Consider the following 14,558-nt stretch of genomic DNA (forward strand, 5'->3'; position numbering starts at 1 on the left):
CCTTGAGGAAAGCGGAGTCCTGCTCTTTGAAGTCACACAAGTCTTGCTCTGGCTCGGCTGTCATTTGTTTCCAGTGCTCTCTAGGTTGTTGTTAGTGCCATTCAGGTTGAGGGAGACTATTCAGCTGTATTTAGTTCAGCTTTTTTAAAGCTCAAGTAACAATCCCCAGTCTCTCTGGGAGAGGGAGCAGATGCCTGACAAGCCTCACACAGAGCAGATTAATGGGGAGCCTTGGCAGAGCTGCAGCCTGAGCTGCCTGACACATTTACCAGGGCTGCCACTCCTTGAGTTGTGTAATATGTAATCATAGTAGTGTTTGCATGCAAAATGATGAGGTGCAACAGCCTCAGTTGAATTTTGTTTGATTTAAGGGTTTGTGTTATGCTGTTTCAAACACATTTTAACAGAAACGTGTTTTGCAGATTACTGGCTCTGCTGTAGAGACCCAGCATGTTTCATCAGTACTTCTTTCTCTTTACAATGAACTTGTAAATCAATTATTAGAAGGAAAGACATGAAATATTGCAAACTTCCCTCCACATCCCCCCAGATAAAGTTAATCAAGTTGATTTGGACAGCTACAAAATGAATGGCAACAAAATGAATTTTAGGGGACTGTTTAGTTGCCATGTGGAAACTTCCATTAATGTTAAAAATTCAAAGTATTTGAAAAATTATGTCCCAGCTCTGAAATTCTGAGGTTGCTTGCAGACAGGAGATTGCAAGAATACATACATAGGTTCTTCTTATTTTCCTTCTAGTTTCAGAGGTGTTTGATTATACTCAAGCATGCAGACAAACTTTTCTCAGCAGTCAGCAGATGTGGGGGTTTTTTAACATGCTTGTAGTGATGTCAGAGCAATAGCAGTTGGGGGGTGTGTGAAAATACCAGGACTAGAACCCAAAATCCACCTTAACAAGCAAGGGTAACAGTTTTCTAAGAACAAGAAGGTTCTTCTGCTGTCACCTTCTTGTTCATGAAGGTGTTCTTGTCCTCTTCTCCCTTGGTTTATAAATATAACCATTGGCATTTGAGAAATGGATTTAATAAAGATAACTAGCATCCTCTCTATCAGGCAGCATTTTATTAAGTCACTAATTCTGTTGCAAGCAGATTTATGTAAGCATTAAGTGCTTTGGTAATCTCTTTTATGTAGTTAGAGAAGGAGATAAATATGTAATAACATTGCTACGTTCTGGCAAGCTGATCCTTTAGGTGTTGCTCTTGTTATTTCCTTTGTTTGCCTCTTTGAAATAATGTTTTCCCTTTGCTGTGTCTAGCTTGCTTCACAGTGCCTTGTAACAGCAGGGATGGGTTTTGGTATTCTGTAACCTTTGTAAAAGCACGTTGATTGTTTTTTAATTATTAACACTTATTGGATTGTACATAGTATTTCCATGGGTGATTTCATTGCACAACCTTGTCCAACGTTGCTTTTGCTTAGCTGAGATATGAAACCCAAGTCTAAAACCAAATACTTTGGCTGAAACTTTTGCATCTTTTGTCAGTTATGGATTACCAGGTGTTTTGCATTATAGTCTTTACCCTTGATGAAATACAGCTATTAGCAGCTCAACCAAGGCTGGATCTGCTGGGCAGGGGAGAGGTAAAAGGTTGGAGGAAGAAAAGGAGTGGGGGAAGGGGGAATGAGCTGTTTGGAAGCAGCTGTTTTGGCTGCTGCTTCTGCTTTCCTGCTTTGTATTCTGCAGCATCTCCCATTTTGATTACTTTCAATATCACATTGATCTTTATCATTTACTCTGTGTTAATGTCTAGCAGTCCAGATTTGAAACCAGCCACATTTTGAGAGAGAATCCTATTCCATTTCTCCCTGCCCCGAAAGAGTTTCCTTTCTTCAAAAGTTCTTCCAAATAGCTGACCAAAAAGATGAAATATTGCCAGTATTATGTCTTGGTCATATCAACAGGTGTCCTGTCAATTATCAGCACTGGGTGAACATACCACTTGCTTGTGAATATTGTTTTCATATTTGGGATTTTCATAGAGACTTCTGCTGCTTTGCTGTAGCATCTAGCACCTGTTTTTACTTAAGTTCATACTTAAGAGACTGCTGTATAGATGAAAAATACATGGGAACCAGAGGCTGTTTCAGTGGAGCAATGCTGAAAGCCAGAGGATTGTGTTGGTAAATGCACTTTCAAACCTAGCACCATAAGAAGGTCCTTCATCATTCCAAGGTGTGCTTTTCCTAGCACGTTTGCAAAAGAATATCCCCAAGGCTGAGTAATGCATCCTCATTGTTAAAATGTGCTGTAAGCAAAAGAACTGTTACAAACTTGGAAGATTGTGAATGTAGTGTAATTGAATGCAAAATGCATAATTGCTGTCAAGATGTGATACTGTAGTGATTTTCCTTGTTAGATGGTTGCAGAAGTACTGTATTTTGTGGCTGAAATTATTATTGCAATTTTTTTCCAGGCGACTGGCTGGCAATGACCTTACTTTTATCCATCCAAAGGCCTTGTCTGGGTTGAAAGAACTCAAAGTTCTGTAAGTAATTGGGTTTTAGAGCTTCATAGCTTGTTCTATGCTTTCTTAGTGCATAGCCTGTTTACTGGTGGGCTGGAGGAAATTTTTTTGCCCTCTGTCCTCCTAAAGTAGAGCTCTCCTACTTTCTACTTTTTTTTTCTTTACAAAGCCTGCTGCATATGGTCAAGATGACAATGATGAACTTGACTAAACTAGAATTACTGTATTTTATTAGAACACTTATGTGTTTCTGAAGTATATCTTGTAGCAGAAGAAACAGAGGAAAAATCCTGAAAAGGACATGTAAGCTTCTGTTTTTCTCCACACCTTCAGCATACTCTGTCAGGTACCTGACATTACCAGGTGGTACTCTACTTAGAGGTTTAATACACTGCTTGACTTATTCCCTACTGGCAATAGAAAAAATTGCTATAGCTTGATGCTTCTCTAGGTGAAAACGACTTAATATTAAAAGAAAATCTTTTGTTTTTCCTTCTGAAATAAAAATTTTTATGACAGCTGTTTTTCCATACCTGAGGATAAAAAAAGCTTTCTGTTGTTTAAGGTTTTAAAAAACTCTATTTGAAAGCTGCAGCATTTCTGATGATGTAAATACTTCCAAATGCTAGCAGGGTAATAGGTTGTTAATTAAAGAGATATTAAAAAAAAACCAAAAACAGACCGTGAGGTTTTGAAGAAAAAAAAACACAGACACTATTTCCAGGGTACAGATTAGGGAGCTGCCCATTTGCAATACTATTTAATACAATATGCTGTGAATTGAATGCAAATTGTCAAAACTCTTGAAGACATATCCATTGCAACTCTAACACTGGAGGTGCCTGAAATTCTGGCAGTTCTTGGAAAAATGTGGGACGTTTCTTAATTAAAAGCTGTGACTTGAATTTTTACCCCAGTATGCACCAAAACTGAGTAAGATTTTACAAGGTCATTTACTTTCTCTTTCTAAAAGAACTCACGTGACATACATTGTCCTATAAGAGCATTTTGAAGAAACCCACAACAGTATAGCTTAATTCAGCTTGGCCCAGTGGTGCTTTGTTGTGAGCACACTTCATAAATTAGGTCGTTGATGCATTGTGTATTGATGCAACTTCAGGAAAAATTAGAGTTTGTGTGTTTTCTAGCATGTGTAAGATAATTCCACAAGAAAACAATAACATATCATCTCTTGTAGCAAATTTGTCCTAGTGCTGTTGTTTAACCTCTTCAGTGAGTTCCCAAGGGAATTTCAGCATATTGTGTCAGCTTGTTCTCTGCAAATTAATGCTGTTAATGAATGAGTTGTAAATAAAACTGAAATAGACCATTGTTTCATTGTTGCCTTTGGGCATCTGGTCTTGAGAATTCTACATGCATTTACATACACTAGAAATCTGAGAAACCATAAATAACAGGACTGTGGGGTTTTGTGTTACCTATAGCTCTGATAAAGATGATTGTCCAGTTCTACTTTATTAACACAGTGGATTTTTACAGAACCCTCCAGAACAATCAGCTGAAGACGGTACCTAACGAGGCCATCAGAGGATTGAGTGGCTTGCAGTCCTTGTAAGTTGCCTTACTTTGCTTTTGGTCTGGGATTGTGTTCCAAGTTCCACTTTCGGTCACTCTGTCACCTTTGCTTCATTCTGTAGAGTTATGAACTATAATAATGTATGTGTCATAATGTACCTGGAGTTTCTGAAAGTGCAGTTGCAACTGGAACCAAGTTTCACAATTAAAATTCATGAGGAATTTTATTTGTCATCTTTGGTGGAGTGACCCAAATGCAAAACTCTTTCAAAACTCCAACACCAGGTACAAGATTGCTGTGTGAATGCGGCAGTGTGTAGTTAAACTCTAAACCCTCTTGCACATCCTAAGCTATTTGAGCAATTCTTAAATGTTGTGCAAAAATGAATGATGCCCAAGCCTGTTGTATCCAGAGGAGGAAAAGGGATTTCTGGGAAGAAGTATAACTTGAGACATGGAGAGTATTGGTTTTACAGGAAGGTGTTGAAATCTCACAGACAGTTATGAATACCTCAGCCTTGATTGCCAGTTGCACATGAGGTATTTCATATGTGCTTATCCTATCTCATGGCTTATTATGTTTTATAAAGCATCTTAATCAGACCTTAATAGTTAGTTACAGCTCTCTAGGTGGTAGATACCTATCACTGTGAGGAGGAGGAGGTGGGAGGGGCTGCAAAATATTTTCTCCTTCCCACTTACCTCCAGAGAGAGAGGGAGGGGGAGAGAGAGTGTAAATTATCTATTCTCTCTGTGCCAAAGTTCAGGTTTCTGGCCCAAGACCTTGATTGTTTCAGATTATGGATTTTTGGAAAAAAAAAATCAGTTTTTAAAATAGATTTGCAAACTATTGCACAACTTTAGCAAAGGTGCATTACCTAATCTTGGATCTTGGCCCTGCTTGTTGCAGCTGCTTGGATATTCCAGTAAGGAGGGAATTCAGTGTCCATATTTCACTCTTGTTTTAGTCTGTGCATGGAAGAGAAAATACCTTGGTCTTGGTGCAAACACTATGCATTGTAATAAAAGCCCTTCAAATTGCATGATAAGAATAAACCTTTAGTAATTATTTAAAACAAAACAAAAACTTCTTCTTGGCTTCCAGCATTTCTTTGATGCCAAAAAGAGAAACTGCTTTAGTAAAAATGTTTGTCTACAAATCATCCATTTCATTTTCAGCGAACATTCTTTTTTCTATACATATTTACAGTAATGTTTGTTCTCCAATTAAAGTTTAAAATATTAAATCTCCAGTTGCTGGAGATGATAATTTTATGTGCAAAAGGGAAGGAACAAAATTTAAGAGGAAAAATAATGAATGTACAAATTAAGTCATTATATATTTTTTTTAAAAATCATATGTTTTTTAATATTTTTGGCAAGATGACAATGTTAGAGTTATTTTTAAAAAGGAAAACGTTTCAGTTTTGAAAAAAATGATGATTATGTAGGCTTGTAGTATGTAATCATTATAATCACTTGACCAAACATCCTTACAATTAAGATACAAGAGTAACAGTTTAAAATGTGGGGAGATTCCCCTTTCTAGGAACTTCATTCTTCAAGGGCAAATGATAAAATATATCAATTTTAGGATGGTGAAAAAGGAGGAAATTAGGTTAGTAAGTGGTAGCAAGCTGCTTGTTACTTCTTTTTCTGAGGAAAAGCAAATTGAGATTTCCAGATAACCAGTTGGAAATATGGTGGGCAAGTCCATTCTGGAAGTCACTGGTGTGAGTCAGAGTCCCAGACAGTTGTGAGCTGGAAGGATCACTGCATCCAGCTCTCTAGTGAATGCTCAGGGAGTTGAATTGAGGAATAAATGAGTTACACAGGGGTTGGAGCCATGACCTTGGTGCTATCAGCACCATGCTCTTACCAACCGAGCTCATCTGAAGCTCAGGAGGATTTGATCTTGGGCTTTTTTCCCCCATCCACTGACGTGACTCAGCCTTTGGTTTGTAATTTGTTAGAAACGGGCAGGAATTTGAGAATAAATTGGGTTTTGAGACAAGTGTAGTGAGAGATCAAAAGTATTTTTTCTATGCAATTTGTTTACTTCACCAGAATGCATTTCTGTGATTTTAATGAATTTCAGGAAAACTTTGTTAGCATTATTCATGCATAATTACACTGATTATGCATATCCCCTAGTAATGCAGATAGCACCTTCTGGCAAATGAATGTAAGAGTGATCCTCTGAATTTTGTGTCTGAACATGGAAACATAAGTGTCAGCATCCTGCTTTATTGTATGAAGAAAAAGGAAAAAAGTGATTTATTCCCCTCCCTAAGGAATTTTTGTTAATTCAAAACTCCCAAATTGCTGCAAGCTTCTTTTAAAACAAATAATTCATTGCAGAATATGTTAGAAAAACCTGCTTCTACTCTTCTATATGATCTGCATCCCAAACCTGCAAGTTTAAACATCACTGAACTGTCCCTCTTTTGGCAATTTCCCAGTTTGCTCTGAAGTATGGTTCAGGGCTATTTTTTTTCCTTGGTGAAGGCACAAATTACTTCCTCAAAACTTTACAGTATATTGATAATAATTTCATTTTAAACAACTTTACAAGTGTTTTCTGTCCTCATGTGCTCCATTTTTTAGCTCCATAGGAAGGCAGTTGCCACAATGTGGTATGTATTAACAGACTCAGTAAACATACCTGGGTGGAAATAAAAAAGATGGTTATAGGGGCTTCATGGTCTGCAGTGTTTATATTACATCTGCTGAGTAGCCAGCCTGGTTCAGAATACTGAATGGCAGCTCTTTATTTTCTGTTAGCATTGAATATTTTTTCCCAGCTCCGGCCTCCAAAAGAGAGAGAGAATAGGGCTCTTTATATGGAAGTAAAATTTAGCAAAATTAGGAAGTACTGAGTAGGGTTCTTTATATAAAGGTGAAATTTAGCAACATTAAGGAGTTGTACTGAGTGGCAGCTTGCTGTGTAGCACCCCAGGCAAGTTCATCTGGCAGGATGTGTGCTCACACTGCAGGGTGCTGTGATAGGGGTGGCTGTGGGACAGCTCTGCCGAGGGAGGAGCCACTGTTTGTCCACCTTGTGCCTCTCTCAGTAGCACAACAACCTGACCAAGAGCTTCACAAATGTAAACAATGGCCTTGGTGCATTTTGGTTACTGCAAAGCATCAACAGCATGGTTTTGTTACTATGAGGCCGTGAAGTACTTTGTGTTTTAGGTCTGCAGGTGGTGTTGGGGAGGTTTGTGGGCACTCCCAGGGTCACACAAAGAGCAGGAGGTGCAGCAGCACAGTGCTGGAGCTGCTTCCTGGGAACCACCAGGAAGCCACTGAGGAAAGTCTCTCCTCTAAGTGCCTTGGTATATTTGACTGATGATTTATTTTGTATTTATTCTGAACTTTGACCCAGAATCTGGGGATTTGTAAAATGGCAATGTGAGCTGCAGCAATCTTTAGGCTGCTCTGATTGACCACAGAAACCCAGCTACGTAGGACTAGTAGGAATATTCTGGTACAGTCCCCAATGTGTGACAAATATTGGAATTACACTATTTAAACCAAGACTTTCAGATGCTTTACAAAGGAAAGCTTTATTCCACTTGAATAAAAAACCCACAAACCGAATTGGCACCATGCATTTGCCATCAAACCCAGGAGTCTTCTGCAAGCCTGTCAATATCTGCTGATGTATTAAGTATGATTTACTGTAATTGTAGTCCCAGCACATGTGCACACTTGTCCACATGCAGGGAATACTGGAGCATTCTACAGCAGCAGTTCAAAGCACTGCAGCTTAGCAGCTCTGCCAGATTGCCAAGCTGTGGGATTTGGGATCCTGCCAGAGTGATACTGAGCTGTGATAGCTCCTGCCCCTCCTGCTGGGTGGGTGCTCACCTGAGCTGCACGGTGAGTGTCTCCATGCCTGTGGTCAGCAGGCATTTCTGCACTCCCTCAACAGCCTCATCTGTTCAGCAGGACCATAACCAGTTCTTCAGTCTGCTTCCCTGTCTTAGGAGGCTGGAGCAGCCTTGAGGCAGGATAAGACAGGAGGCACGAATGTGCTGAACTGGCATGGGATAATGTTTTCTGGGAGTGGGAATCATCTCAGCCCAGGTGGGAAACATTGGGGTCCTAATGTAGAACTGAAAGGAATGAGAGCAGAATCGTGTTTTGCAGGGTAAAATGTATGGTAAAAGCATGGGGACAGAGAATGGAGGCATATTTCAGTCATATCTAAAAATAGAAAGGTGACTGAAATATTTCTGATTATAAATCAATTTTTAATATGTCTGATTATAAATTATAAAATTAAAATATTATTAACTCAGACATATTTAAAATATATGCTATAGCACGTATCAGCTGCAGGCTTGAATTTATAGTTTTTTTGTATTTTAGGAAGGATTCCTTATACAGATCAAGTTAATATCTGTCTTTATTTAAAAAGTCAAATCTAGAAACACTCTGCTGGTAATGAGACTGCCTGATTTTAAGCCATAGTTGATGTTGGTGACAATTTCAGTAACATAAACCATAAACACCAAATGTGTCAGAAGGGAAGATCCTTGAATTTGGAGAGAACAATGCAAATATAATCTTACATCAAAATATACACAGTTCTGTTCTAATTCTGCTGTCTTCTTCTTAAAGAGTGCTTTAGGGCTCCAGCTGATAATGCTGGGATTCTGGATTACAGTTTGGAAGGACAGGACATGTCTGTAGGGACAGTGGTGTCTGGGAAGCTGTGGAAGGTGCTCAAGGACTAGATGAAGTTTAGAAGCCTTAAATAGTGTTATATGTAGCAAGCAGCCCTTACTGTGGCAGGTGTCTTTTCAGCTAAGCACCTTTTAATGCTTTGTCTTCAGAGGTTTTCTGGTTTCCTGCTTTGCTGTTACTAAGGGTTTAAAGGGCACCAGCCCTCAGATTTAGTCTGTGTTAAAGTATGGGATTAATCAGAATGAGAATGGAAGAAATTGACACATTTTCTCTTTAACCTGCAAAACCAATACAGAATTAAATGCACTGAATATGTTTTTGTTCCTTGAATGTTTAGAGTTAAGAATGTATAAGAGCTCTTCTGAGCATATCTGATTGTGCTGAAAAATCTTTAAATGTACTGCTTTGTATACTTCACATATTTTTCTATGCCATCTTTACCTTTAGAAGGTGTTCTGGTTTTCTTGCAAGTGGGGTGGGTTCTTTTGTGAACTTCAGGAATTTCTGGTATTGTTCTAGCTTTTGTTTTTTTTTTTTAACTGTCTGGGCTTGCTTAGGGAATTGCTAAGTTTAGATAAAACTTTTAGGGAATTATTTAGAAATTGAATGATCAGAAATTTAAGTGTGATGGTGAAAGTTGAATGGCATGTAGGCAAAATTAGCTGAATCCTCTGTGGGGACTTGGGAGCAAACCGTGGGCTTTGACTGGTACCATGTGAACAGATGTGGAGAAACCAGATGTGCTGGCCCATCAGTGCTGGTGGTGGGAACAGCTTCAGCATGTACCACTAGTTTCTGAGGGCTGCTGTCAATTTGTCTTTGAATCAAGCAAATCCTCGTGTTGATGCTCTCAACACCCAGTGCCCAGAGAGCCACTGCTTGATGCAGTGAGCAAGCTCTCAGTGTTCTCAAGTGCCTCTGCTAACATGGGTCACTGCCTCCCCCTGCAGCAGGATTTCCCAGGTACCAGCCTTATCGGCACTCCACTTCCCGACTAAAAACCTTCTCCACTGTTATTGGAGTGATTTCGTTGTGGTTTCTGAAGGAGCTCTTTAAAGAGCAATGCTCTTTAATGATTGCTATTGAGCAGAAGTGGTTTAACACAAGAGCTGGGAGTGATTTGCCTTTTATTAACATCAGCAGTAAACTCCTGCTGTACAAGGCTGTTAATTAGGCTATTAGGACGAGGCTGTTAAAGTTTCCTAGCGCTGAAGCCTGGAAGAGCCTGTGGTCAGGGATGAGAGCTGGTGAGGCTGGTCCTGGAGGCCTCTCAGGTGTTACCTATGGGGGATGCAGGCTGTAGGGCAGTCACCCTAAGCAGTGTGTGTACATTTGTGTGTAAAATTTCATTTATATGTCTGTGTTACATTTGGAACTCCTATTTGTTTGAATTGGGGTAGAAGTTCTTACTAATTCTGGTTTCTTTAAAGCAGAGTCAATTTTTTGAAGAGCCTGCTTTGTCCTGTTTTAACAATATATCAAATACTGATGGAAGAGCTGCTGAATGTATAGGTTTCTATCGTCCTTCTGCTCTTTTCTTCTCCTGGAGTTGGGGCTTGTGTAAGGAGGGAACATAAGGGGAATGAAAGTGAAGATGACAGCTCCACAACTGAACTTTTAATTTCTAGACTAAAATGTAAAGGTCTCTCACAAGCCAGTGTCCATAAGAAAGCTGGAATTGAAGTAGCTTCTGAAAGATAAAGGTCTAATTTGAAGAATATACTTATATCTTTAACAATGTAGTGGAAAAAGACAGTCTTTGTACAAAGTCCAGTCCAAGCAATGAGTATTGCTTGTTCTTTGTTAATTATTTCAGCTAGGGAATATGCCCCTTAAAGAAAAGTTGTGGTCCTTAATTGTTAATGTTTTGTGAAGGTTGTCAAATATTTTAGGTTTGTTTTTCAGTTGTTTCACTAAGTACTTTGTTATGTGCATTTCACACAAAATAGGAGAGTTTCAGCTGTGTTTTGTGCATTCAGTATCATGTGGATAAGCTTTGACTGTTTGGAAGAGAAAGGAAAACCATGGCATATTAGGCTCTTAGGAGAAATGAAGGAACACAAAAAATTGTGGATGAGAGCAAATAACTTAAAAATACCTCTTTCACTTTCCACACCTCCCTGGTTGTGTCAGTGGTGGGTGGTGGTGTTCTTTCCCCCCTCATCTTTGCTACTGTGGGCTGTAGAAAATAAACAGAATAGCTGGGATGGCTGTGGAGAGTCATCAGTTGAAAGTGGGGTACTTGGGTACTGGATCCTCCTGTTCTGGGGGACAGAGGGCTTGGCAAAGCCAGCTGAAAACTCAGGGTGAGACATCATCTCCATGACTGTCTCTGTTCTCCCTGGCTGAGCTCAGCTCCTCACTGCGTGTGTCCATCCTTTCTCTGTTCTCCTCTTCCTTTAAGGCTGGGAGAGGAGGAGCAGGACCAGAGGCTTTCTTGTATGCTTTTGTTTTCCAAAGTCTCCTAGAATAAGTGGAATCTAGCAAGGTGCCACTGGAAGTACAGATGGACTAGATGAGTAAGGACAATGATTGAGGCCTGTCTCTTGAGTATGCTTCTTCTCTTAAAAAAACCCAAACCAGCCCCTTCCTCCAACAAAAAACCCAAAACACCAAAAAAAACCCCCAAAAGAACCAAAAACTCAGGAAAAAAAAAGGGAGGGGAGAGGTGGGGTAAGGAGAAATTAGAAGACCTGGATATGTTTATTCCATTGGGAAATAATTCTTTTCATCTTCAGGGAGCTGTGTAAATTTAGGAGGGAAGAAAGACAAGTAATTTCTAGTTGCTTTTTTTTTCTGAAGCAGAGCCTCAGGCTTTTTTCCTCTCTCCCCCCAGCTTCTTTGTTTTCCTCCTTTATTATCATCAGACTTGGGTTTCTCTGAGATGTTCTGGTCTCCATTCAGCCTAAGAGCATTCAAGTAGAAAATCATACACACTTCTCAGACCATGGGCAAATGATGAGGGGATGCCAGTGTATGAACCATAGGAATTCACTCTGATGTACAGCTTTAGAGCTAATCTCTCACTCATCTTAGGAGAGAACTTTGACTGCAGACAATTTTATAAGTTCCCACTTGTAATAGCTTATTTGTTGCTTAATTTGGTGTATTTTTTGACTTTTTATTACATGGAAATTCAGCTGATGGCTTTTTTTCATAATAATTTGAAACATGCAAACCGCACGTATCACAACAACAAACCTCTGTTGTAAGGAAAAAGATTAAGTGTGTTAAATTTGTGATCAGGGTTGTCTTCTGCATTAACTCTTAGGGTTGTATTTTCCCTTTGAATTCTGCATGTCCTTTAAGTGCTGGAATCAGATCTGTTGTGACTGTGCCTGGGGACAAATGCAGTGAAGTCACTTGGTCCACACTGCCTGCCCAGAGAAGGACAGGATGAAGGGCTGGGGGAAATTACTTCTGAAACTAACCCAGCTAGACTTTCAAGAGCATATCTGATCATGGCTTTAGAAACTGGAGAGTGCTAAGTAATTCCAGAGCTGTGCTGATTTGTATCTTAATGAGCATCCCTGTGGAGGGGGGTGTGTTCTGTGTCCCTGCACCATGGCTGGTGCAGCAGTTGTTTCACACCACCTGTGCAAGGTGCTTTCACAGAATCACAGAATGATGAGGTTGGAAGAGACCTCTAAGATCATGGAGTCCAACCTATGCTCTTAACACCTCACCTGGACTATAGCACCAAGTGCCATGGCCAGTCTTTTATTAAACACATCCAGAGATGGTGATTCTACCACCTCCCTGGGAAGAGCACTCCAGTACTTTATTATTCTTTGGGTGAAAAATTTCTTCCTAATATCCAACCTATACCTTCCCTGACATATCTTAAGACTGTGCCCTCTCTTCTCTATCCTCTTTCCTTGTATTTGCAGGGAAGTCACCATGGTGCAGCTGTGTGATGACCTGGAGAAGGGCCATCAAATACTGCCCAGTGCTCTGTGCCTTCTCAAACCCACTGAGGTCCATGGATAGGAATGTTTTACTTCTTCCCAGCATATTGAATAACCTCTGGGTCCTAGATATGTCCCCTTGTCCACCCTTAGTTACTCCAAAGATTAACCCTGCCGTGGCTGGAACCAGGACAGTTACCATAGCTAATTTTGCAATTTGCATTCATTTAGGGGAAAAGTATGATGGCAAATCCAGGGGTGCACAGTAGGTAAAAGTGCTGATGTGCTGTTTTGCCTTTTGTTCTGGAGAATGTTAGAAAATATCAGGGGCAAGGCAGCAATCAGTTGTAGTTGAGATGTTTCATTTGTTGGGATAATTCATAACTTGACTTTGTTCACAAACAGCTTTTAATAATCTTGTTCTCTAAAGTAGGTGCTTTGTTACTGTATAGCAGTGCCACAAACCAAAGCATACAACAGTACATGATGCTATCAACAAGGGTGATGTAGGGATAGGATAATCCATTCAAATGAGTAAATGCCTCTGCAGTCTAAGCATGCTGTCAAATGACTGTTTTAAAGAATTTTTGCTGTGTTAAAAGCTAGGGGTTTTGTGGGAGATGCCTTATAGAGTTATTAATTCATTTTGATTAGCTAATTATAAGCATGTCAGTTTGTTCAAATGTTTTATTAAAAATGTCTGAAAAGTTTATTATGAAACTTTATTTTATAGGCTCTTCATTTGCCTTGAAAAAGGTTTTCATGCATCTTTCAGTAACACTCCAAACTTGGAAGTATTGAATTATTTGAAATAATTCACACTTAAGCTTGAACAGAGATGTTGATGAATAGTAAGACTTCAGCTGGGCTTTGCTACTGTGTGGTTTGAGTTTGCTGATGAATTCTTTGTTCCCCTGCAGGCGTTTAGATGCCAACCACATCACTGCCATCCCAGAGGACAGCTTTGAGGGGCTGCTGCAGCTGAGGCACCTCTGGCTGGATGACAACAGCTTGACAGAGGTCCCCATCTCTCCACTCAGCAATCTCCCTTCCCTGCAAGCCTTGACACTGGCTCTCAACAGGATAACTCACATTCCTGACTATGCATTCACCAACCTTTCCAGCCTGGTTGTTCTGTGAGTGTTTGTGTTTCACAGGGCACTTGGCTTTTATCTGCAGTTACACTTTTGGTTCATCCAGGGTGGCACAGAAAATGGATATTTTGCTGTGTTTTAGCTCAATTGGCCACTGCCAACATGAGATCATACCATGTATGGTAGAGAATCTGCTGAAGGTTTGCTAAAAACTTTCTCCGAAACAAAAAGCCACACTGTTGTGGGTAGTGAGATTTGAGTTCTGACATCTCATTATGTGATGAATACTTCAAAATAATAGTTGTCACAGAAAGCTTTCAGAGATACAGAAAGAAGAAAAAGTTATTTTAGCTGACACCTGTCTCATTGTACTCTTAAAAATCTCTGTGGAATAATAAGAAAAATATGTTTGATTTCTGTGTTTGCTATTTTTCATCACATTTCTGGATAGTGATTAAAGATTTAAAATAGGTTGTCTTGACTGCAAGCAATCTGTTCTTTTTCCATATGAGGATGAAATATTCTGTTTGGAAGTGAAAGATATTCTTCTCTGTAATCCATCCCATGCAATGTTTTTTGCTAAATTGTTTAACCTCTTGATTTCATAGAAATATCTGCTAATTTGTGAACTTATATGAAATCATTCCCTTCTTTTGGTTTTGTTTTTCAGACATCTTCATAATAATAAAATAAAAACTATAGGAAAACACTGTTTTGATGGATTAGACAACCTTGAAACCTTGTAAGTATGTTTCCTAAAATAATTTGTGGTCAGTGTTTGTCTCAGTCTCAGCTTAATCAAGGTTGCCATGCTGGTATGATGAACGTTTTGCA

The 14,558-nt window shown here is 39.5% G+C and overlaps 1 protein-coding gene across 1 annotated transcript in view; it reads left to right on the forward strand.

The window, feature by feature from the left end:
• LGR4 (leucine rich repeat containing G protein-coupled receptor 4) overlaps positions 1–14,558 on the forward strand; it is a 74,689-nt gene that overhangs the window by 44,413 nt on the left and 15,718 nt on the right. Inside the window, exons 3-6 of the mRNA XM_066551677.1 lie at positions 2,441–2,512; positions 3,992–4,063; positions 13,551–13,766; positions 14,395–14,466. Of these exons, the coding sequence (XP_066407774.1) occupies positions 2,441–2,512; positions 3,992–4,063; positions 13,551–13,766; positions 14,395–14,466 (432 nt within the window). The remainder of the gene's footprint in view (positions 1–2,440; positions 2,513–3,991; positions 4,064–13,550; positions 13,767–14,394; positions 14,467–14,558) is intronic.

This window comes from Molothrus aeneus, chromosome 6 (assembly GCF_037042795.1).
Source record: "Molothrus aeneus isolate 106 chromosome 6, BPBGC_Maene_1.0, whole genome shotgun sequence".
NCBI classification, from domain to species: domain Eukaryota; kingdom Metazoa; phylum Chordata; class Aves; order Passeriformes; family Icteridae; genus Molothrus; species Molothrus aeneus.